This window comes from Colobus angolensis, unplaced genomic scaffold (genome assembly GCF_000951035.1).
Source record: "Colobus angolensis palliatus isolate OR3802 unplaced genomic scaffold, Cang.pa_1.0 Scaffold83, whole genome shotgun sequence".
Lineage (NCBI taxonomy): Eukaryota > Metazoa > Chordata > Mammalia > Primates > Cercopithecidae > Colobus > Colobus angolensis.
Window position 1 is genome coordinate 1,285,327 of NW_012122154.1, and position 24,259 is coordinate 1,309,585.

The 24,259-nt window shown below is 48.8% G+C and overlaps 1 protein-coding gene across 4 annotated transcripts in view; it reads left to right on the forward strand.

Moving 5' to 3' along the window:
• RAB5C (RAB5C, member RAS oncogene family) overlaps positions 1-24,259 on the forward strand; it is a 29,609-nt gene continuing 5,350 nt past the window's right edge. For 2 of the 4 annotated variants that reach the window (XM_011929732.1, XM_011929731.1), the window contains exon 1: positions 7-66. Coding sequence is in view for 1 of the 4 variants with exons in the window: in XM_011929730.1 (XP_011785120.1) it covers positions 23,434-23,444 (11 nt within the window). In the remaining 3 variants the exon portion in view is untranslated. Of the gene's footprint in view, positions 67-2,959; positions 2,967-23,226; positions 23,445-24,259 lie in introns of all 4 variants that reach the window. The other 2 variants (XM_011929730.1, XM_011929733.1) reach the window with 2 other exon arrangements.

A 24,259-nucleotide genomic window follows, 5' to 3' on the forward strand; every position in this document is an offset into this window, starting at 1 on the left:
GGGGGGGAGAGAAGCAGAGGCCGTCCGAGCCCCGGCCCCAAGTAACGCCGCCGCCCCGGAGCCGCCGTGAGTATGCCTGTCCCAGGACCTGGTGTCTCGCCTGCGTTGAAGCATCTCCAGGGCAGCCCTTCCTCCCGCCCAGCCCCAGTTTAGGGGGATACTGACCCCTCCCCCGACCCGTAGCCCCCTCTTGAGGGGTTCCCCAGGCGTCGGGCCGCAGGAGGTAGGGAGCTTCTTTCCTTAGCTTACCTACCTTTCGTGAGCCTTAAGGAAACCGCTATGACTGTCCTCTGGCCTGTCCATTCCAGTTGTGGGAGAGAGGTGCCCTAAGTTCCTCTCCCCCTGCTCCCAGAATCGGAGGATCTTTGCCAGGTGTGAAGGAACCTGTCCCTCTTCTCTTTTAGAAGTGACGGAGAGTGTTGTCTGTTGCCTTTTTCCTTCCTCCTGTCCCACAAAACCAGTTGTCCCCTCCAGCCCTAGAGGAATATCTCGATTTCCTTTGGGGGAGGGGGGTCGTCTGGGTGAGACCGTTCCACACGCACAGAAGTGTGTTGGCGCTCCCGCAACTCCTTACTTCCTCTCTTTCCTCAAGCCGGAGAACCAACCAGGACCTCAGCAGAGTTTAAAGTTTGGGTCACTTACTGGCAATGAGCTGTTTTCTTGCTTTGCCCCTTCTGTCTCCCAGCCCCTGTTCTGTAGTTATGTTGTTCTCTGAGTGTCTCTCTCTTCCTGACTCTGAAGAATTTAGCTGAGGTTTGCTCAATCCTAGCTATAGATCACAGATCAGGGTGGATGTGCCCATTCATTATCTTCTTTCCCCTCCCCCCTTGCTCCAGGCTCAGCTCTGTCCTCCCAGGGCACGTGAGTGGTTTCCAAGCCGCCTCAAAGGGACTGCTTCTCTTGGGACTGCTGTCCGTGTGTCTATAGGGAGGAGAATAAGACCCAAAATGAGAAGTCTGGAATTGAAGGGCTATCTCTTTCCCACTCCCAAACACACACACGTACACCACCCTGAGCAACAGGTCCATGACACGCCAGGGTCTGTCTCCAGTCCCTTCTGGGCTTGGACTTGTTACTGAGGACTAAGTCAAGATCACAATGGCGGTTCAGGATTTTTAACTGTAGCCCAAGGAATTCCCACACATACCAGAAAGTGCAGGTTCCCTCAAGCATATTGACTATGATCCTTGTCTGTTGCTCGGGGCTTTGGTGTGTGAAATAGCTGCTGTCTCAGACCAAGCTTTGTTATGTGGCCAAAGTACAGGCCGGAGACTGTACCTTAATGAGGAGTAGCCTGGCTCTGAGGCCATGAGCGATCCTTGCTATCTACAGTGAAGGAAGGGATAGAAAGCCATGCAGTTTGTGGGAACTTCTGTAGCACTTCAGCGTTCTGGGCTACCTTTACCACCCCAGTGTTCTGGGCTACCTTTACCACCCTCGCGTGCCACTTAAAAGTGCTGTCTTTTGACCTTGAGGTGTGTTTGAGTGCTTCTGGACAGCGGCTAGTGTCTGATTCCTACATTCTTTTGAGTAGACCTAGGATGTACTTATTTCACTTTTTTGTTTGTTTGTTTGTTTTCGAGATGGAGTCTTGCTTTATCCTCCAGGCTGGAGGAGTGCAGTGGCGTGATCCCGGCTTACTGCAACCTCTGCCTCTTGGGTTCAAGTGATTCTCCTGCCTCAGCCTCCCAAGTGTCTGGGATTAACAGGCATCCACCACCACGCCCTACTAATTTTTGTATTTTTAGTAGAGAAGGAGTTTCACCATGTTGGCCAGGCTGGTCTCGAACTCCTGACTTCAGGTGATCCACCCGCCTCAGCCTCCCAAAGTGCTGGGATTACAGGTGTGAGTCACTGTGTCTGGCCTACTTATTTCACTTTTTATTGGGCAACAGAAGAAGCCTTCCTTATTAGGGTCAACAGCTGGATCACAAGCTCTGTATCTGTGTGTGTTCCTTTGGGGCTCATTGGAGACTTCTTCAGCCAATCTAGTTTCTCTGATCTGGTCAGCCGGGGCATCTGAGGGGCAGGGCCAGAGAGGCCTGACTGCTCACTGGCCATTGGTCTCTGACCAGACTTACGTCTTCAGGAGTAGAACGCAGTTTGTCACTCTTCATGAGTGCTGGGATGAGGCTGACCAGGCTTCTGAGGAGATCTTCTTTCCTTTATCTGGACATGGTCTCCCAGCTCTGACTCTGAAACGACTTTTTTTTTTTTTTTTTTAGACAGAGCTTTGTTTGTTGCCCAGGCTGGAGTGCAGTGGCGCAGTCTTGGCTCACTGCAGCCTCCATCTCCTGAGATCAAGAGATTCTCCTGCCTCAGCCTCCTAAGTAGCCGAGATTATAGGCATGCGCCACCATGCCCAGCTAATTTTTGTATTTTTAGTAGCAGCAGGGTTTTACCATGTTGGCCAGGCTGGTCTGGAACTCCTGACCTCAGGTGATCCACCCACCTCAGCCTCCCAAAGTGCTAGGATTACAGGTGTGAGCCACCACACCTGACCTGAAATGACTTTTGAAGGGGAAGCTCTGCCATTTAGAGAGAGGAGGAAGGCCTCAGTGCTTTGAGTCGTTAGGCAGCCACTTCTGGCATCCAGAAATTATAGAGTCCAAGGAGAGGTCTCACTCTGCCTGGCAGAAAGAGCGATGGCTCCGTGTGCGCCAGAAACCTTTCCTTTCTGATGCTGTTCCTCTCCTGCCCTCTTGCCTCTCACAATTAGTGGACTGTTAAACTGTAGAGGGGCTGTAACACTAATTTTAAAAAATCATTTTAAAGTTGCAAAGTTATTTTCATGCATATTCCTCATAGGTGCCCTGGGAAATACTGGGGTTTGTTTCCCCACTTTGTTTTTAATTTTCATTATTACCTTTTGGGTAAGATAAGGCAAATATGTGTCCCTGCTTTAGAGGAGATACAGAAGGAACTTAAGTAGTTTGCCTAAGATCATACATTTAGAAAGTGGTAGAGCTAGGGCTTGGATTTGGGGTCAGATGTGGCCTGATCTTCTAACAGTGGGCCCTTCTTCCACCTGGGTTGTTTGTTAAATGAATGAACATGCAGGGTGAGCGCGCCGTGGCACAAGGGCAGACTCTTAACCCTTTAGCCCTCCTCATCACTGGCGCTCCTCTGTTTTCATTTTCTTCCCCAACCTCTACCCAACCTCCTGTCTTCTCTCTTGACCCCCTTCTCCTCTGCCTGTGAGGACCAAGACAGTTAGAAGTCCCAAGTCAGTACTCTTCAGGCCTGAGAGTTTGCTGCCATCTACGTGTCATTAATTTTTTGGGGAACCTGAAAGTCTTAATGGCTAGAAAATGAAAGTCAAAGTGAGTGAACTCAGGGGTCCCACTGGGCAGGGTTAAGGGGGAAGCAGCAGAGCGGGCCTTTGGTTAGTCCTCTGTTTCCCCTGTGCTGCTGCCTGCTGCTTACAAGTGGGAAGAATGTGGCTTGCCACCAGGAGCTCCTGTCACTAGAATTTACATGGAAACAGAGCAAGATCACACATTTAAATTCAGCCCCACCAAGCAAGTACTTCTCAAACCTTCTACTTTTTTTTTTTTTTTTTTTGAGGCGGAGTCTTGCTGTGTCGCCAGGCTGGAGTGCAGTGGCGCAATCTTGGCTCACTGCAAGCTCCGCCTCCCAGGTTCACGCCATTCTCCTACCTCAGCCTCCCCAGTAGCTGGGACTACAGGTGCCCGCCACCATGCTCGGCTAATTTTTTTGTATTTTTAGTAAAGACGGGGTTTCATCGTGTTAGCCAGGATGGTCTCGATCTCCTGACCTCGTGATCTGCCCGCCTCAGCCTCCCAAAGTGCTGGGATTATAGGTGTGAGCCACTGCACCCAGCTAGACCTTCTGCTTCTAACCCTTGCCCAGTAAACCAGTAAACAGGCCGTGTGGTCGGGTGGAAGGCACTAGAACTTCAGAGGCAATTGGACCTGAGTTCTAATCCTGATTTCCCCACTTACCAGTTGTGTGACCTTAGGCTTGTTACTTGACCTCACTGAGCCTATGTTTCTTCTGGTAAAATGGCGATGCTAAATATCTTGCAGAATTAGAAACAAAGGAGCTAGTCCAGTGCTGGCACAGACTAGATCCCCACAAAACAGCAGTTGCCTCTGATTGGTAGGTAGGGGTTTGAAGGTTCTTTTTTTTTGAAACAGTCTCATTCTGTCGCCCAGGCTCACTGCAACCTCTGCCTCTAGGTTCAAGTGATTCTCCTGCCTCAGCCTCCTGAGTAGCTGGGATGACAGGCACCCGCCATCATGCCCAGCTAATTTTTTTTTGTATTTTTGTAGAGATGGGGTTTGACCACGTCGGCTAGGCTGGTCTCAAACTCCTGACCTTAGGTGAGGTGATCTGCCTGCCTCATTGGCCTCCCAAAGTGCTGGGCACCAGCCACCGTGCCTGGCCAATTTTTTTTTTTTTTTTTTTGAGATGGAATTTCACTCTTGTCTCCCAGGCTGGAGTGCAATGGTGCAGTCTTGGCTCACTGCAACCTCTACCTCCTGGGCTCCAGCGATTCTCCTTCCTCAGCCTCTTGAGTAGCTGGGACTACAGGTGTGTGCCACCATGCCAGGCTAATTTTTGTATTTTTAGTAGAGACAGGGTTTCTCCATGTTGGCCAGGCTGGTCTCGAACTCCTGACCTCAGGTAATTGTGCCTAGCCCTCAATACTGATTGTGATTCAATGTGTGTACCAAATGTATGCTGGGGCAGGACACAGCGACTCATGCCTGTAATCCCAGCAGTTCGGGAGGATCACTTGATCCCAGGAGTTCAAGACCAGCCTGGGGGCCAGGTGTGGTGGATCACGCCTGTAATCCTAGCACTTTGGAAGACTGAGGCAGGCAAATCACCTGAAGTCAGGAGTTCGAGACCAACCTGGCCAACATGGTGAAACCCCATTTCTACTAACCAAAATTAGTCAGGCGTGGTGGCACATGCCTGTAATCCCAGCTACTCAGGAGGCTGAGGCAGGAACCTGGGAGGCACTTGAACCTGGGAAGCGGACGTTGCAGTGAGCTGGGACTACAGCACTGCACTCCAGCCTAGGCAACGGACCAAGACTCTACCTCAAAAAAAAAAAAAAGGAAGAAAGAAAGAAAAAAGACCAGCCTGGGCAGCATAATGAGACCCCATCTCTAAAACGAAAACAAAATGTTTGCTGGGATGCCTTGTACATTGTTTGATGGTTTCACGAATTGTCTCATTTCGTAGACATTGAACAGAATTGATGTGAGTTGTATTCCCATTTTACAGAAGAGAATGCTGTGCCACTTCAGTCTTACTCAGCTGTAAGTGTTTTAATATTAAAACAGTCCTGGAACTATTATAGATTGGAATGCAAAGTTTGCATGAATTGAAGCTAACACAGGAAACTTTAATTAATTAATTAATTAATTAATTTTTGAGACAGAGCCTCTCTCACCCAGGCTGGAATGCAGTGGTATGATCACGGCTTACTTCGGCCTTGACCTCCTGGTGCCAAGTGATCCTCCCACCTCAGCCTCCTGAGTAGCTGGGACTATAGGCATGTACCACCATGCCCGACTAGTTTTTGTATTTTTAGGAGAGACAGGGTTTTGCCATGTTGCCCAGGCTGGTCTCAGAATTTCTGGGCTCAAGTGATCCTCCTACTTTGGCCTCCCAAAGTGCTGGGATTATGTATCAGCCACCGCGCCCAGCCAAAGACAGTATTTTGGTTGTAGCCAACTGCTTTGGGTTCGACTCCCAGATTCCTGGGAGTTTCCTCTCCCCTGACTTGAGGGAAGGGTACATATGTTGGGGCTGTTTGAGAAGCACTGCTTTAGGTAGAATTTATAAACTGGGATGTGCCAAAATCCAGGTAATTGTGCTTTCAGCAATCTTGGCAGAGGAAGATTGGAATGTTTTTGGAGTCCTCTGCATTAATAGCTTGGTATTGTAAGAGATTAATTTTCCAAGTAAATAGCCCCATCCTCTATATTATAAGAACAGTAATACAAATAAAAGCTGAACTTTTATTTTTGCCATGTGCCAGGCACTCTTCTGAGCCCTAAGTGTGTATTGACTCCTCTAATCCTCCGACAACCCCAGGCGGTAGGTTCCGTGTTTAATCCCCATGTTAGAGCTGGGGGCTGTGTAGTAATGGCAGAGAAAGGGTGTGCTCTTATCACTATTCAATACAGCCTCTCCTTGACCCATCTCTGGGCTAAATGCCTACTGTTCACATTGCCTAGAAGGCTCTTCTCCACCTCACGTGCCTGGAAACTGCATCTCCCTACTTTTCTCTGGAAGCTCAGTTTGAATGCCACTTCCTCTATGAAGCCTTGCCTTGCCCCAAATGGACTGAGGGCTTGTCTCCTACATGAGCTGTCTTCTCAACTGCTCTCTCATTGTTCCTTACCTGCCTCATTCTCTGGTGGGTGAGCCCTTTAGGGGCACAGATCGGGTCCTGTTTGAATATTTAGGACCTGGCATGGCATTCAGCGTAGTAGGCCCCCTGCTGAAGTTGTTAAAGGAGAGGGCAGACATTCAAACCTGTCCTTAAAGCAAACACCAAACACCTGCCCACTTCTTTTTTTTTTTTTTTTTGAGATGGAGTCTTGCCCTCTCACCCAGGCTGGAGTGCAATGGTGCAATCTTGCTCACTGTAACCTCTGCCTCCCGGGTTCAAGTGATTCTCCTGCTTCGGCCTCCCTAGTAGCTGGGATTACAGGTGTGCACCACCATGCCTGTCTAGTTTTGTATTTTTAGTAGAGACGGGTTTCACCATGTTGGTCAGGCTGATCTCAAACTCCTGACCTCATGGTCTGCCCGCCTTGGCCTCCCAAAGTGCTAGGATTATAGGCATGAGCCACTGTGCCCAGCCTCGCCCACTTCTTCTTTTTTTTTTTTTGGGGGGGACAGAGTTTTGCTCTAGTTGCCCAGGCTGGAGTGCAATGGCACAGTCTCAGCTCACTGCAACCTCCGCCTCCCAAGTTAAAGAAATTCTTCTGCCTCAGCCTCCCGAGTAGCTGGAATTACAGGCATGTGACACCACGGCTGGCTAATTTTTTGTATTTTTAGTAGAAATGGGGTTGCTCCATGTTGGTCAGGCTGGTCTCAAACTCCTGACCTCAGGTGATCCACCCACTTTGGCCTCCCAAAGTGCTGGGATTACAGACGTGAGTCACCATGCCCGTCTCTCACCGACTTCTTTTAACACACACTTCCCTTCCTTTCTTCACACAGTTTGGATGTCATGAACCTAGGATTCAAACTTAACATCTATCTGATCCCAAAGTTTGAGCCATATCTTTGGTCCATCTCCCAGAAAGTTGCTCATAGGCAAATGGGAGAGCAAACAGGTCAGTAGAATCAATGTTACAGTAGAGACGATGAGAAGCAGGTCACAAACTCAATTTCCAGAATTTAAGACTCTCCAAATCTCCATTTCTGGTGGAGGGTTTAATGGGACAATGAGGGCGCAGCCCTGACGAGCCACAGTCCTGCTGACTGGCTTCTGCCGTGTGTGTATCTGATGGCAGGACAAAACGACTGTGCTTCTACAGTTGTGTGTAGTGAGGCAGCCCCGACCCCAGACCAGTACTTAGCAAGGATCAGTGGAAGCGAATTTCACTCTACCTGTAGATGCTGTTCTGCATGTCTGCACAAGGCTCGTTGCTGAGTGAAGGTGGCTTAAGAAAGTGGTGGCAGCAGCTGTTCAGACCAGTGGTATGAGCAGCCCTCACATGTGTATTCCACAGGTGGAGTCTTTAACATTCCCTGGTCCTGTACCTGCAGTACTTGGATATCCTCTGCTCACCTTGAGGCTGATCGTTGTTTTTTTTTTTTGCTTTTGAGATGGAGTCTCACTCTGTTGCCAGGCTGGAATGCGGTGGCGCCATCTTGGCTCACTGCAACCTCTGCCTCCTGGGTTCAAGTGATTCTCCTGCCTCAGCCTCCCAAGTAGCTGGGATTACAGGTATGCGCCACCATACCCAGCTAATGTTTATATTTTTAGTAGAGACAGGGTTTCACCATGTTGGCCAGGATGGTCTTGATCTCTTGACCTTGTGGTCCGCCTGCCTTGGCCTCCCAAAGTGCTGGGATTACAGGCGTGAGCCACTGTGCCTGGCCGATTTTTTATGTTGCCGAGGCTTAATAAGCTTAGTCTTTCAGAATAGTTTTAGAAAAGTTATGAAGATGGTACAGGGAGTTTTCTCAATCCCCCACACCTTTTCCCGGTTATTAACATCTTTTGTTAGTACATATTTCACATTAAAGTCCATCCTTTATTCAGATTTCCGTAGATTTTTACCTGATGTCCTTTTCTGTTCCAGGATCCCATGTTGCCTATATTCATTGTCTCCTTAGGCTCCTCTTGGCTGTGCCGGTTTCTCAGACTTTTCTTGTTTTTGATGACCTTGACAGTTTTGAGGAGTGCTGGGCAAGCATCTAAAGAGGATCTCAGCCAGGCATGGTGACTCACGCCTATAATCCCAGCACTTTGGGAGGCTGAGGTGGGTGGATCATTTGAAGTCAGGAGTTCGAGACCAGCCTGGCCAACATGGTGAAGCCTCATCTCTATTAAAAATACAAAAATTAACCAGGCGTGGTGGCACGCACCTGTAGTCTCAGCTACTCAGGAGGCTGAGGCACAAGAATTGCTTGAACCGGGAGGTGGAGGTTGCAGTGAGCCAAGATCGTGCCCCTGTACTCCAGCTTGGGCTGGAGACAGAAGGAGACTCTGTCTCAAGAAAAATAATAAAAAATAAAGAGAATCTCTTCTCAACTGGGATTTGTCTAGTATTTTTCTCTTTTTGACAGAGTCTTGCTCCGTCACCCAGGCTGGAGTACAATGGTGCAGTCTCGGCTCAAGCCATTCTCCCACCTCAGCCTCCCAAGTAGCTGGGACTACAGAAATGCACCACCATGGCTGGCTAATTTTTGTAGAGACAGGGTTTCACCATGATGTCCAGGCTGGTCTCAGACTCCTGAGCTCAAGCGATCTCACCTCGACTTCCCAAAGTGGTGGGATTACATGCGTGAGCTACCGCGCCTGGCTGTGTCCAGTGTTTTTCTCATAATTGGACTGTGTCGAGTTTTGGGAAGGAGGACCAGTGAGGTAAAGTGCTATTTTCATCACATCGTGCCAAGGGTACCTACAATCCACAAGCCTTTCCATGACCGATGTCAACTGTGATCACTTGACTGAGGTGATGTGCATGAGGCTTCTCTGTAAAGTTCTCCCCGTCCCCTTTCCATGCTGCACCTTTTGGAATAAATTCACTATGTGTAGCCCACACCTAAGGAACAGAGACTTGGGTTCATATTCCCCTTGTTGAGGGCGGAGTAGCTACATGAGTTACTAAATTCATTTTTCTTTTTTCTTTTTTTTTGAGATGGAGTCTCACTCTATCACTCAGGCTGGAGTGCAGTGGTGCAATCTCGGCTCACTGCAAGTTCCACCTCCTGGATTCACGCCATTCTCCTGCCTCAGCCTCCCAAGTAGCTGGGTCTACAGTCGCACACCACCACACCCGGCTAATTTTTTTGTATTTTTGTAGTAGAGATAGGGTTTCACCATGTTAGCCAGGATGGTCTCGAGCTCCTGACCTCATGATCCACCCAAAGTGCTGGGATTACAGGCGTGAGCCACCGTGCCCAGCTGAATTATTAAATTCTTCTATACAAGAGACTTGTCTATTTTCCCCCATTTATTTCTATTTATTTATTTATTATTTGGAGATGGAGTTTTGCTCTTGTCGCCCAGGCTGGAGTGCAGTGGCAACAATCTTGGCTAACTGCAACTTCCACCTCCCGGGTTCAAGCGATTCCCCTGCCTCCACCTCCCGAGTAGCTGGGATTACAGGCACATGCCACCACGCCCGGCTAATTTTTGTATTATTAGTAGAGATGAGGTTTCACCATGTTGGCCAGGGTGGTCTTGACCTCCAGGCCTCAGGTGATCCATCTGCCTTGGCCTCCCAAAGTGCTGGGATTACAGGCGTGAGCCACGGTGCCCAGCCTATTCTCCCCCATTTATTTGTTCAATTATTTAATATTCGTATGGACTCCAGGATATTTATTTTACACTACGGTTTCTCTTTTTTTTTTTTTTTTTTGAGACGGAGTCTTACCACTGGCAGCTGGAGTGCAGTGGCACAATCTCGGCTCACTGCAACCTCTGCCTCCCGGACTCAAGCAATTCTGCCTCAGCCTCCTGAGTAGCTGGGACTACAGGTGCATGCCACCATGCCTGACTAATTTTTGTATTTTCAGTAGAGACGGGGTTTCATCATGTTGGCCAGGATGGTCTCGATCTCTTGACCTCGTGATCCACCTGCCTCGACCTTCCAAAGTGCTGGGATTACAGGGGTGAGCCACTGCGCCCGGCCTACACTTTGGCTTATAATCCAGTGATAAGGCCAGGAGCAGTGGCTCATGCTCGTATTCCCAGCGCTTGGGGAGGCCAAGATGGGCCGATCACCTGAGACCTAGAGTTTGAGACCAGCCTAGTCAACATGGTGAAACCCAATCTCTACTAAAAATACAAAAATTAGCCAGGTATGATGGTGCATGCTTGTAATCCTAGCTACTCAGGAGGCTGAGGCAGGAGCATCGTTTGAATCAGGGAGGTGAAGGTTGCAGTGAGCAGAGATCTACCACTGCACCCCAGTCTGGGTAACAGAGTGAAACTTTGTCTCAAAAATAAATGAATAAATAATCCAATAGGGGGTTAGTTTTATTGCCTAAAATGTTTCAGCTTTGTCCATTGGTTGCTCTTTTAGCCTCCTTTGACCTGCCCAGTCATTGTGAGGATTTTTGTTTTTGTTTTTTGATTACTTTACTTTTTGGCACTGCCAGATTTTTGGAGACAGACTCGCCGTGTCCCCCAGACTGGAGTGTAGTGGCATGATCTCGGCTCACTGCAGCCTCTGCCTCCCAGATTCATGCAATTCTTGTGCCTCAACCTCCTGAGTAGCTGGGATTATAGGTGCACACTACCACGCCTGGCTACTTTTTGTAATTTTAATAGAGACGAGGTTTCACCATGTTGGCCAGGCTGGTCTCAGACTCCTGACCTCAAGTGATCCACTTGCCTCGGCCATTACAGGCATGAGCCACCGCGCCGGGCCCCAGGCTTACTTTGTGTATTTCGTGCCAGAGTCGTAGATTGAGCTGGCTCTCCAAGACCACTGCCTTTTTAGCAAATGTTTTCTCTCAGGTATATTGACATAGAGTGATGTGGATGCCTTGAGCTATTTCTTCCCTTGATGGTTAGTCATAGTTACTGAAGACTCTGGAGTTGGGAAACGTAGAGGTGGACCTGGGAAATCTACCCTGTGAGAATCAACTGCAGTCCTGGGAGTTAATCCCCATAGCTGGCTGTTGTCCTTCTACTCACCCATTCATACTTCTCTTACCCCTGCCTGATGCTATGACTGATCCAAAAAATGGTCAGATTTGGTCTTTCCTTTGGAATTTACTATGGAGTTGGGAAGATGAGGTATGTGTATATAATCGTTCTCTATTTCAAATGCTAAGTTCTCCAGCCAAACTTTCCTGGACTCTGGGTCTTGTAAGAGATTCCACATGGTCCAGGCCAGTCAGTGTCTTTCTGTGCCCTCCCAAAATGGACTGCCCCCTTGGGAGGGTTTGTGGCTATTGGCTGGCTCAGGGTAGGCTGTCACTTTGTGCCGTGATCCTGAATCATTGAATAGCTGAAATCCTTCCGTTGTACTGTCATCTCTCTGAAAATGTGTAACTTGAGCCCTGCTGGAAACACTAACTTGGGATCTTAACAGGAGTTGGTTTACAAGCCTCTTGCCTTCTATTCATAACTCCATGTGTGTCCCCTTCAGGTGGCTGTTAGAGGCATCCCAGGCATGGAGGAGGGCGTGGGTGGCCTCCCTAACCCTGGCTGCTCTCCTAGACATCAAATTGCTCTCTGAGCTGCTCAGACAGCATGGTGATTAATGACGCCAGTTTCCAAACCTCTAGTGTTTGCAGCCTGGTTTTTAAAAGGAACTCTGCTTTCTTTGTCAGCTGCTCTATTCCTGTCCCCTCCCCCTCTCCACAACTGAACTGCTTCTTCCCTTTCCTGAAAGAGGCTTTGAGATGGAAGGAAGGGCATTTGGGCTTTAAGATGCTTTGTGCACGGTGCGGTGGCTCATGCCTGTAATCCCAGTACTTTGGGAGGCCAAGGCGGGGGGGATTGCTTGAGCGCAGGAGTTTGAGATCAGCCTGGGCAACATGATGAAAACCCATCTCTACCAAAAGAAACCCAAGATGCTTTGTGTTATAGGACTTTTTTTTTTCTTTTTTTTCTTTTTTAAAGAGGTTATGGTTTGCCTGGTTGGGGCCTTCACCCCTTGCAGATTTATTGGATAGTGATGGTTTCTCCCCTCCATTTTTGTGGTTTTGGGAGCGAGTCTCCACAGGATACAAGATTGGGGTTGTTGACAGGACACTGAGTATCTTCTAGGAAACTGGGGAAAGATGTCCTCTTCAGCATTCTCTGCAAATGAGAGGTGCTGAAGAATGGAGTCCCGGGAAACTGGAGGTAAGAGGAAAGAGTGAATGTTGTCTGAAAGATGAAGTGAGGAGTGTGCCTCCTTCACAGAGAAGTGAAGGAGCAGGTGCTTCCCTGCTGCAGAACATGTACTGAATGCTTCCCCAGGCCAGGCCCTTTGCTAAGAGTCTCACATGCATCATCTTCCTGGCAGCCCTGGAGATAGGTGGTGCTGGCCTCTCCATTTTACGTGTGAGGAAATGGGTTCAGTGACAACACCAGGCCACCCTAAGTGGTGCCTCCAGAACTTGAACTGAAGTTTATCTGACTCCAGCACTTGTGCTCTTAAGCCCTGTACAGTAGGGATGGAGGAAGTCCTCCCTGGGGAAGTGAGGCAGCTCCTTAGCTGCTCTGTGGCTCTGTTAGGGGACCTGAGCCGTCTGGCAGATGAATGCGGATTTAAGCACTCAACTTCCCTAGTTCACTTGCCAAGTGTAAGCAGGCTATACCTCTCACATGCGCAGTTCACCGTATCTGTGCTCACCTACTATGTGTCAGGCTTGCTGTTATGTGCTGTTAACACAAAGGAAACCCAGTGTCCAGCCTTTGAGAATTCTGTAATGTGGTCGTTTTCTTTTTTTTTTTTCTTTTTTCTTTTTTGAGACAGAGTTTCCCTCTGTTGCCCAGGCTGGAGTGCAGTGGCGCCATCTCGACTCACTGCAAGCTCCGCCTCCCGGGTTCAGGCCATTCTCCTGCCTCAGCCTCCCGAGTAGCTGGGACTACAGGCGCCTGCCACCACGCCCGGCTAAGTTTTGGTATTTTTAGTAGAGACGGAGTTTCACCATGTTAGCCAGGATGGTCTTGATCTCCTGACCTTGTGATCCGCCTGCCTCGGCCTCCCAAAGTGCTGGGATTACAGGCGTGAGCCGCCACGCCCGGCCGGAATGTGGTCATTTTCATCTGCAACAGTGCCTTTAATTTCTCTTGCTTTCTCACTCACACCCTCAGTCCCCCAAGTTCTTCAGCCCCTTGCCACCTACACTAGTCTTACAAACATTTGGGGCCATGGAAGCAGAAGTGTGAGTCACTCATTGAATCTTATTTAGACTTATTCATTGCTTGATTTCTTCACTGAGCACCACTCTACAGTTTGTTCAGCAAAAATTAAGAAAGATGCCAGACACAGTGGCTCATGCCTGTAATCACAGCACTTTGGGAGGCTGAAGCAGGTGGATCACTTGAGCCCAGGAGTCTGAGACCAGCCTAGGCAACATGGCAAAACCCCATCTCTACAAAACATAGAAAAATTAGCTGGGCATGATGGCATGCGCCTGTAGTCCTAGCTACTCGGGAGGCTGAGGTAGGAGGATTGCTTGAGCCCAGGAAGTCAAGGTAGCAGTAAGCTATGATTACGTCATTGCACTGTAGTCTGGGCAGCAGAGCAAGACCCTGTATCAAAAATGTATGTAGAAAAAGAGCTGGGTGTGGTGGCTCATGCCTGTAATCCCAGCACTTTGGGAGGCTGAGGCAAGTGGATCACCTGAGGTTAGGAGTTCGAGATCAGCCTGGCCAACATGGTGAAACCTCATCTCTACTAAAAATATAGAATTACAAGCCGGGTATGGTGGTGCACGCCTGGAATCGCAGCTACTCAGGAGGCTGAAGCACGAGAATTGCTTGAACCCGGGAAGTGGAGGTTGTAGTGAGCCCAGATCATGCCACTGCACTCCAGCCTGGGCAACAGAGCGACACTCCATCTCAAAAAAAAATTTATATATATATATATATATATATGTGTGTGTGTATATATATGTGTGTGTGTATATATATGTGTGTGGCCTGTGAGCCACCATACAGCCATGTTGTCATCCCCATCAAGCCCTGTGGCAGGGACGTGTGTGTGGATCTGGGCTGTAGAAAGATTCCAAGTTGAGCTTTTGCTTGAGACTTGAGAGAGCCGCCTTAGACAGGGGTAGAGAATCTGGCACAGCCCGGATCACAAGGTCAGGAAATCGAGACCATCCTGGCTAACATGGTGAAACCCCGCCTCTACTAAAAAATTAGCCAGATGTGGTGGAACGTGTATGTAGTCCTAGCTACTCGGGAGGCTGAGTCAGGAGAGCTGCCTGAACCTGGGAGCCGGAGGTTGCAGTGAGCCAAGATCGCGCCACTGCACTCCAGCCTGGGCAACAGAGCGAGACTCCGTCTCAAAAAAAAAAAAAAAAGAATCTGTCACAACCTTGCTGACTGGGGTGTGCTGTTAGAGACTGGGCCCTCTGAGGGAGAACAGTCTCTCAGGAATGTCAGCATTAGGGCCTGTCCCCCCGGTGCCTTTTGGAATCGGTAGGCTGGCCCGCAGCCTTGCCTGGTGCAACTGCAGGCAGTGCCCTGTCTGTGGGCCTTCCTTGCTACCTGTCTCCTCTGTTGGCCAGCAGAGCCAATGACTGAGAGTCGTTGAGCTGCCCATGAAGCCTGGGGCCCTTCTGCGGACAGCACTGGCCGACCACACTGACCAAGCTGCGCCTGCAGATCCATGGAGATGTCCTCCCACCCCAATAGTCTTCCTCCCTGTGGGTGCAGAAAGAGGGAGTGGCTGCTGGAGGTTTCCATCCAGCCCTCACTGCTCCTCTCTGAGCCTCTCCAGAGAACCCATCTGTCATTGAAAGCTGGGAAGACAGCTCAGGGATCAGGGAAGGATTTCATGGTGTTCTGCTGGGGTAGAGTTCTGGAAAGCTAAGGGTCTGTCCCTCAGGGGTGTCTTCCACCTGACTGAGCTTGGCATCTGTCCCGAGTGATACAACAAGACTTCCCACAGAAGGGAAAGGGCTGCAGGAGCCAGCTGTGCTCTGTCCTGGCTGACTTCGGCAAAGTTCCAGGCGCAGCCTGCACAGTGTTTATTAAAGATCACTTGGTAATGTGTATCCAGGCTTGAAGCCTCTTGATGCCTCTGCACACTGGCCCCTTTCGCAGGTATTGGTGGAGTTGGTGGTTGCACTTGGGGCTCTGGCGGACCCCATCAGGGCCTGATTGTGCTGTGGAAGTCCAGGCACTAAGCCCCAGAAATCTTATTGAAAAAAGAATGAAATGAAACCAATCCCAGTTAAGGAAGGTGGGGGTGCTTTCCCCGTGGTAGGGGACCCAGCTCACCTTGAGTGCCCCTCTGGGATGATTTACTTCCCTTTCCCCTGGAAAAAGGGTCATCTTCCTGTAGCTGTGGAAAGGCAGCACCTTCCTCCCTACTGCTGCCTCCCCCAAGTCCCCTAGGTTTAAGAGCTGGACCTCCTGAAGGTGGGAGGTGGAGCCCACCCTGTTCCAACACCCCCCATCAGAATTCGGCTAGATCTCACCTTGGTCTCTTAAGCTTCTGGCTGCCAGGGCTAAGCTTCCCCTGTTAGACTCTTAGGTAAGACACAGGCCGTGTACAAAGCAGTTCCATAGTCTTGGTCATACAGAGGACACCCCTCTCTTTGATTCCTTCCCATAACCTCTAAACCCCCCTTTCCTCTGCAGATACACTCTGGACTGATTGGTGAGTGCAGAATATCATACTGTTATAACCTCTTTCTCCCCATCGAAAAGACATAAATATCAGTTTCTCTTTATTATCATGACGCTTTAAACCACTCGAAAATCCTTTAGCTCACAGTTAAGCCCAAACACTAAGTATATCCTTAATATATATGCAGAAATCTTATTTTTTTATGAGGAATCCCATTGTCTTATACCTTATTTGTGTTTAACATTTGGGTATCTTTGTTCTCCTTTGGTCTTTTCCAATTCAGGTATCATCTTTTTGATTTTTTTTTTGAGACGGGGTTTTACTCTTGTCCCCAACGCTGGAGTGTGATGGTGTGATCTCGGCTCACTGCAACCTCTGCCTCCCGGTTCAAGCAATTCTCCTGACTCAGCCTCCCGAGTAGCTGGAATTATAGGCATACGCCACCACACCCAGCTTATTTTTGTATTTTTAGTAGAGATGAGGTTTCACCATGTTGGCCAGGCTGGTCTTGAACTCCCGACATCAGGTGATCCGCCTGCCTCGGCCTCCCAAAGTGCTGGGATTACAGGCAGGAGTCACCACGCCTGGCCTGTCTTTTCTTTTTCTTTTGAGACAGAGTTTTACTCTTGTCCCCCAGGCTGGAGTGCAGTGGCACGATCTCGGCTCACTGCAACCTCCGCCTCCCAGGTTCAAGCGATTCTCTTGCCTCAGCCTCCCGAGTAGCTGGGATTACAGGTATGCACCACCACGCCCAGCTAATTTTTTTATTTTTAGTAGAGACAGGGTTTCACCATGTTGGCCAGGATGGTCTCGATCTCCTGACCTCGTTATCCGCCCGCCTTGGCCTCCCAAAGTGCTGCGATTATAGGCGTGAGCCACTGCATCCGTCCCTTGATTGTCTTTAATATTATTTTCTTCATACTAAAGAGGCAGAAAATATTTTATATACAGAGGAGCTAGATGGCATTCGTATCGTTTCCAGGCTTCAATTTTTCATGATTATATGCAAAATTCTATAGCAGCAGCATTTTTTTACCTTTTTATTGACATGTGACTTATAGTTTACAACTTGTAAATACAGCTCGATGGGTTTTTACATTTGTACGCGCTCAGGTATTTACTTCTCAAATCAAGATATAAAACTCTTCCATCCAGCAGTGTGCTTTTTTTCTTTCTTTCTTTTTTTTTGAGACGGAGTCTTGCTCCTTTGTCCAGGCTGGAGTGTGATGGTGTGATAGCTCACCACAACCTCTGCCTCCCGGGTTCAAGTGATTCTCCTGCCTCAGCCTCCTGAGTAGCTGGGATTACAGGTGCCAGCCACCACGTCCGGCTAATTTTTGTATTTTTAGTAGAGTCGGGGTTTCACCAGGTTGGACAGCTTGCTCTCCAACTCCTGACCACAGGTGATCCACCCACCTCGGCCTCCCAGAGTGCTGGAATTACAGGCGTGAGCCACGACGTCCAGTGGCAGTGTGCTTTTTTTAGTTTGATAGAAACTCATTTTCCCTAACTAAAAGCTACATTTTTTTAAAGCATGCATAGAAGGTCGCAGTCCCTGTTATTTTTAGTAACAGGGGTTAAGATAATGACATTGTTAATATTCTGGGGTTTTTCTTTCTATCTCTAATAGAAGAGCCTTGCTTGAGTTATGAGTCTTGGGCAGCCTTGGGTTCTGCCACCAACTGGCTGTGTGACACTAGGCAGGTCACTTCCCCTCACCTTCATTTTTTTTCTCTAATTGTCAATAATAGGATGGGGTCTTCAAGGCCCTTTTGGACCCTGACTGCCAATTCTAGCCTCTAAGGTAATAAACCTGCCACTTGTTGAAAGCTCACCTTCAGCCTGTTACTGTGGTGCATTGTTTCACTTGATCTGAACTACCCCATGCAATTAGTATTAAAGAATGCCAATTTTTAGATAAGGAACTGAAGCTGATAATGATCACCTGTGTGACTTGGCCAATGTCACACGGCTAATAAACGGTGGAGCTGAGCTTGAACCAAACCCGGCTCAGCCTCCCAAGTCCTAACCTGCTAGCCACGCTGGGGAAGGTGTGTGGGTACCTTGTGTGGCTCGTGGCTGGCATTGCTTCAGATTCTTCTTTCCTCTGGGTCTGCAACCAGCTAGAAGCCTGGATAGTCCTGCTGTGAGTCTGGCCTCTGTTTCTGTGTGCCGGCAGTGGTTTTCCCCTTTGAGGAAGCGCTATGTTCTTGAGCCTATGGGTAAATCATCTCCCCAGCTAATGGGAGCTTCAGAAACATTTGCACAACCTTGGCTCCAGTTGGCTTTTAAATCAAATGTCTTCCACTTTAGCCTTTGAACTGAGTTACCTCTCCTCCTGGGTCCCTTGCTCCCTTTTCTTTAACAACTCCTTTCTGCTGTTGTTTTGTTTTGTTTCTTTGCTGGACTCTTGTTTAAATATTCAGGAATGCCTTGTTCCAGGATAAAACGTAGCTGAAGAGTCACCGGTCAGAAGCACCTCCAGGGGACCCTGGGCGGGGTCACTTGTTCTCAGGCCACCCGGCTAACCTTGAGTGAGCTAGTCTCTACACCCTGCACTCCCTGGTCAACAGTCTGATTGGTTTCCCTAATCAGCTTGCTCTCCAGGCTGTGCCAGGACTCTCAGCTGGAGGAAGTCTCTAAAGCAAACAGGAAGCACAAGAGACACTCATCAGCTTTAATTGCTTACCCTTTTACCAGGAAGGACAAAACATATGAAAAAGTGGCTGACTTCGTGGATTAGAGGAGAGAAAGGTGAAACTTTTGAAGGGAAGCTAGCGGGAGGAATTGCAGCAGCATCTGGTGTCTTGGAGAAGGCTCCAGTTGCTGAGTGAAGCTGAAGACCCCTCCCACATTCATGGTCTTACACATGCACACTTAGGGATTGTGCACAGCGCTGATTAGGGGTGCCTTTCTGTCTCTTGGATTTCTCCCTCCTTCCTGTATCAACCATAGCTCTCGTGCTTCGATCAACTGCTTAAAATCACTCTGGGAACTTATTTTTAAAATATTGATTTCTGGACTCCACCTCTAGAGATTCTAATTCAGTTGGTCAGGGTATTTCTAAAGGCCCTGGGTGATTCTGGTGCAAAAGGGTTTGACTGGAGGCTGAAGTAGAAGGATCACTTGAACCTGGGAGGTCAAGACTGCAATGAACCGTGATTGCACCACTGCTCTAGCCTGGGCAACAGTGAGACTCCATCTCAAACAAACAACAGCAAAAAAAAAAGAAAAAAATTACAGGTGGCTCACACCTGTAATCCCAGCACTTTTGGAGGTTGAGGCAGGCAGATCACTTGAGGCCAGGAGTTTGATACCAGCCTGGCCAACGTGGTGAAACCCCGCCTCTACAAAAAGTACACAAAAATTTAGCCGGGTGTCATGGCATATGCCTATAGTTCCAGCTACTCCTAGAAGCTGAGGCATTAGAATCGCTTGAGCCTGGGTGGCAGAGGTTACAGTGAGCAGAGATCGCCAGCCTGGGTGACAGAGCGAGATCTACTCAAAAATAAAATAAAATAAAAAAAAAATTGAGACCCGCTGACCTGTAGTGTCCCAAGCAGAGGGAACCCCAGAGCAGAGGGAACCCCAGAGCAGGGAAGAACAGTGCCCCATTTTTCTTTCCACCCTTGGCCCAGAAGTGCCTGTGCATGGGGCTGGAGTGTTTAGGAGCTTTGAGCCCTTCTGCCCTTTCATGTGCATTGTATTAACAGGAGAATAGTGTGACTCCAAGTCCTTATACATTTTCTCTCCTTTCCTGTGGAAGACATGAAGTTGGGACTGGTGCTTGTTCTTAGTGGCCTCTGAACAAGCCAGGGTTCTGATTTGGATGGTGGGTCCACAGCAAGGAGAATCTTTCTCCGTACATCGGAAGCTCCAGCACTGCTATCGTACTCATGAAAAAAAGTCAACTTTTTTTTTTTTTGAGGCAGAGTCTCAGTCTTTTGCCCCAAACTGGGGTGCAATGGCACCATCTCGGCTGACTGCAATTTGTTTCCTGGGTTCAGGCAATTCTTGTGCCTCAGCCTCCCAAGTAGCTGGGATTACAGGCGTGTACCACAAAGTCAGCTAATCAAAAAAATCAACTTTGACTGTAACTTTAGCTCCTATGGAGAATTCGATTTTTGTCTCAAGACTTTGAAAACTGTGTCAGTTTTGGTTATAATTCCGTCACCTGACTGCACAAGTGGGTAAATTTTGCCAGGGGTCCAAGAGGAAAGATTCCCAGACGCCCATCCCTGGGGGAGGCAGGACAGCTCAGTGAATGCATTCACCTTTACTACCCACCATGTCTTCAGTTTCCCAGGCTTGAGGGGAGAGGGTATAATGCTTCATGGGGCTCTCGGTCTGGCCTTCACCTGGCTTAGACACCCTCATACCTCCGTGTGCCTTTCCTCGCAAAATTGGCTTCCTTGGGCTTTGTTGACTGCAAAGGTTGGACACCACTGCTCATGTGATCACCAAGCAGGGCCAGGAAAACTACGAGGCAACAGACCATGAAAAGTGCTGTGTGTGTGCCTGCTCAGGTATCTCTGGAAGGCAGGATCAGTGACCAGGCAGAACATGTCACCAGCTAGTTTATGCCAGGGAGAGCCTGAGTTCAATGGGATGGCCAGAGTCTGTTCACCAATAGTCTTGGAGAAAGTGTTAGAAATAACCATGTCAGTACTCTTAGCTACTGTTTACTCAACACGATGTGTGTGAGACACCTGGCAAACACTGCCATTAACCCTGGTGTGCCCATAGTGGTAATGAGAACACTGAGGCTCAGCTCAGGTGGCTTCTACAAAGTGATTCAGAAGTGGCAGGAGACAGTCACACCCGTGGTGCGGAAAGCCATTGCCTGTGCTCACTCTCTCTGTGCCAGATGCTCCAGCCCTGGCTGTGCTTCAGTGGCACCTGCAGATGCTGGGCCCTGCTCCAAACCTTCATGGGAATCTTGCGGGGCTGGCTGCACAGATGACTTCAATGTACAGACACCGTTGAGAACCACTGCAGGAGAGTTTTTTGTCTCCCCTTCTGGCTTGTTTTTAAAAATCACATTCTGTCCCTCTAACCCTGTGGTTTGGTAGTGACAAGAATTAGATGTGTTACCTCTATTTTTCTTGACCTGTAGGTGCTGGTTACTCCCCAGCCCGGTACCCTCAGCACCAACTGCTTTGGTTTTTCTGGAATCAGAAACTCGATTTTCTATTACCATCTCCCAGTTCATTCATACCTCCTCCTCTAGTGCCCCAGCCACAGACTGTTGCTCAGCCAAGACTCTGTGTCACGTGGATTCATGGTAATAACCAACTTGTAATTCCACTGTGGTTTTCCCTTTGTCGCTGTCGTCCTGCGTGGCTCTGGGCGGCTCCTCCCACTGTTGAGGACATTCAGAAACTGCAAGATTACTGTGACTGTTGCTAGAGCCAGCTAGAGCTAGACCTTCCTGGAGCAGCAAAGCTGCTGCCACAAGAAGAGAGTCTCATTCACCTAGCAGCCCTAAACCAAACATAGGGCAGGCACTGCGTCCACTGTTCTTCCACAGCAGGGAGGATGGCATCGTGTCTGTGGTGGGGCTGGGGGGTTCTATCACCTATAGGCTAGGTGACCACGAGCAGGACATTTAATATATGAATGTGAACTTATCTATCTGAAAAATGGGGGTTGTCGTAAAGCTTGAAGGAGATGATGGTTGTGCAGTTGGGAAGCTGAGGCGGGATGTTGCTTGAGGCCAGGAGTCGGAGACCAGCCTGGGCAACAGAGTGAGACTCCGTCTCTGCAAAAAAAAAAAAAAAAAGGCCGGGTGCGGTGGCTCAAGCCTGTAATCCCAGCACTTTGGGAGGCCGAGGCGGGCAGATCACGAGGTCAGGAGATCGAGACCATCCTGGCTAACACGGTGAAACCCCGTCTCTACTAAAAAAATACAAAAAACTAGCCGGGCGAGGTGGCGGGCGCCTGTAGTCCCAGCTACTCCGGAGGCTGAGGCAGGAGAATGGCGTAAACCCGGGAGGCGGAGCTTGCAGTGAGCTGAGATCCAACCACCGCACTCCAGCCTGGGTGACAAAGCGAGACTCCGTCTCAAAAAAAAAAAAAAAAAAAAATTTTAATTAGCTAGGTGTGGTGGTGTTTACCTGTTGGGAGGCTGAGGCAGTAGGATCTTGGAAGCTGTAGTGAGCTGTGGTCACACTACTGCACTCCAGCCTGGGCAACACAGTGAGACCCTGTTTCTTTAAAAAATAAAAAAATTATTTCCTTCAGTCAGCACTCTGAGTTCCTAGTATGCACATAGGCAGTGTGAGGAGGGCATCTCTAAGAAGTAGAAAGCACAGACCTTGTCTCTTCATTGACTGGGGTGAAATGAGAAAGCATCTTAAGGCTGGGCGCGGTGGCTCACGCCTGTAATCCCAGGACTTTGGGAGCCAGAGGCAGGCGGATCACGAGGTCAGGAGATCGAGACCACAGTGGCAACACAGTGAAACCCTGTCTCTACTAAAATTACAAAAAATAGCCAGGTGTGGTGGTGGGTGCCTGTAGTCCAAGCTACTCAGTAGGCTGAGGCAGGAGAATAGCGTGAATCCGGGAGGCGGAGTTTGCAGTGATCAGAGATCGCACCACTGCACTCCAGCCTGGGCAACAGAGCGAGACTCCAGCTCAGAAAAACAAAACAAAAAAAAGCTTCTTAAACTATGAAATATTGAAATGGCATAACTTTGAAATATTTACATGGTATTTCTGGTTGCTAATTGAGACCCACCACCCCGTACTTCCTTCCTTGTACTTTTGGGGAAGAGGTGGGCCCCATTTCAAACCTCTTTTCCTTTGGTTCTGTCCAGAAAGGAAACTGTTGTTTCTGGCTAGTGAATCATTCTTCCTGAAGCTCACTTTTTAAATGAGTTGCTGGGAGAACTTGGATGTGGAAAACGATTTGAGGTTGAACAAAACAAGCCCTTTGCTGTCAGCTTCTTGCATGAGTGTGCACCATTTGCTTCCCACAGACACCTCCTGTTCATCCACATTGCTGTCCCTTGACCATGAGGGAACGTACTTTCCTTGCTCAGGGGCTCTCCCTGGGATCTTAGACTCCATTATGCAAAGGGAAGCCTAATAAAAACCTTTTCTTTCCAACCCAGGTTCAAACGCTGAACGGTGTTCAGTACTTAATACCTACTCACAGGACCTGTTTGTAAAACATTCTGTATATATCCTGATGTCTGCTAACATCAGATGTATATGTCTGATGAAGACATCCACTTATGTCTTCTAGAGGCTTCTAGAGATAGGCTCCTCATGTGTCTTTGCAATTCCAAAACTTACCAAAAACAAAAACTTGAGCCTCTGAAGCTGTCACCAACCAAGTGATTCAGATGTTGGGGCTGGAACACCAGCTGCTGGGGGTGCAGGACTTGGTCTCTGCCCTCTCTCACCTCCTGCCTCTTCTTTCTCTCCATCACCCCATCTCCGCCAGTAGAGAATGGAATTGAGGTCTCTATCAAAAAACGGAAAGTTGGCAGCTGTGCTGACTGTGGCAGAGCTCTGACTTCGGTGTGTGTTTCTGTGTGTGTCTGTTTTGGTGTGTTTCTGTGTGTTTTGGGGTGTGTTTATGTGTTTCTCTGTGTGTTTGCTTTGTGTGTGTTTTGGTATGTGTTTCTGTGTGTGTTTTGTTTTTTAATGGGCGCGAGACTTTGGTCCATCAAAAACGAGAGAACTAGGGAAGAAGGCTCAGGATGAGAGAGTGAAACATTGCTTTGATTCAGGTGCACAGAGGAGTACAATCCAGCCTTAGACTGAAAGTCGGTCAGTCCTTCTGAAGATGGCAGGAGAAAAATGACTATGTTAGTAACAACTTGTGCTGGCCAGGCCCTGGTCCCTGAATGCCCAGCCCACAAGGTTGGCCAAGCACCTTCTCTGAGGAGCTTTCTACGAGGACCCCCCCGAGCCCCTGTCTACCTTACCACTGTGGTCCTGGCTACCAGACTGGAACTTCATTGTTGACCTAAATCATAGTATCTTTCTGAGCTTTTTTTTTTTTTTTTAATTTTGCCGCAAAAGCCTGTTGACTTAACTGTCATCAGGCTGTCACACATTCATTCGTCACCTGTGCGTGTTTATTTTTAGGTGAATGTACATATTTGGGACCCAGAAGTCAATGTGTTTGCTCAGAACCATGAGCCTGAAGTTGGGAGACCATTCTCCTCTTTACGGCTCAGATGGTGGTAGAGCCGGTAGACGTCTAATGTAGCCCAGTGAGGCCGCCTGACCTCTAGTGGGGAGGGCAAGGAGGTGAGGTGAGGGGAAGC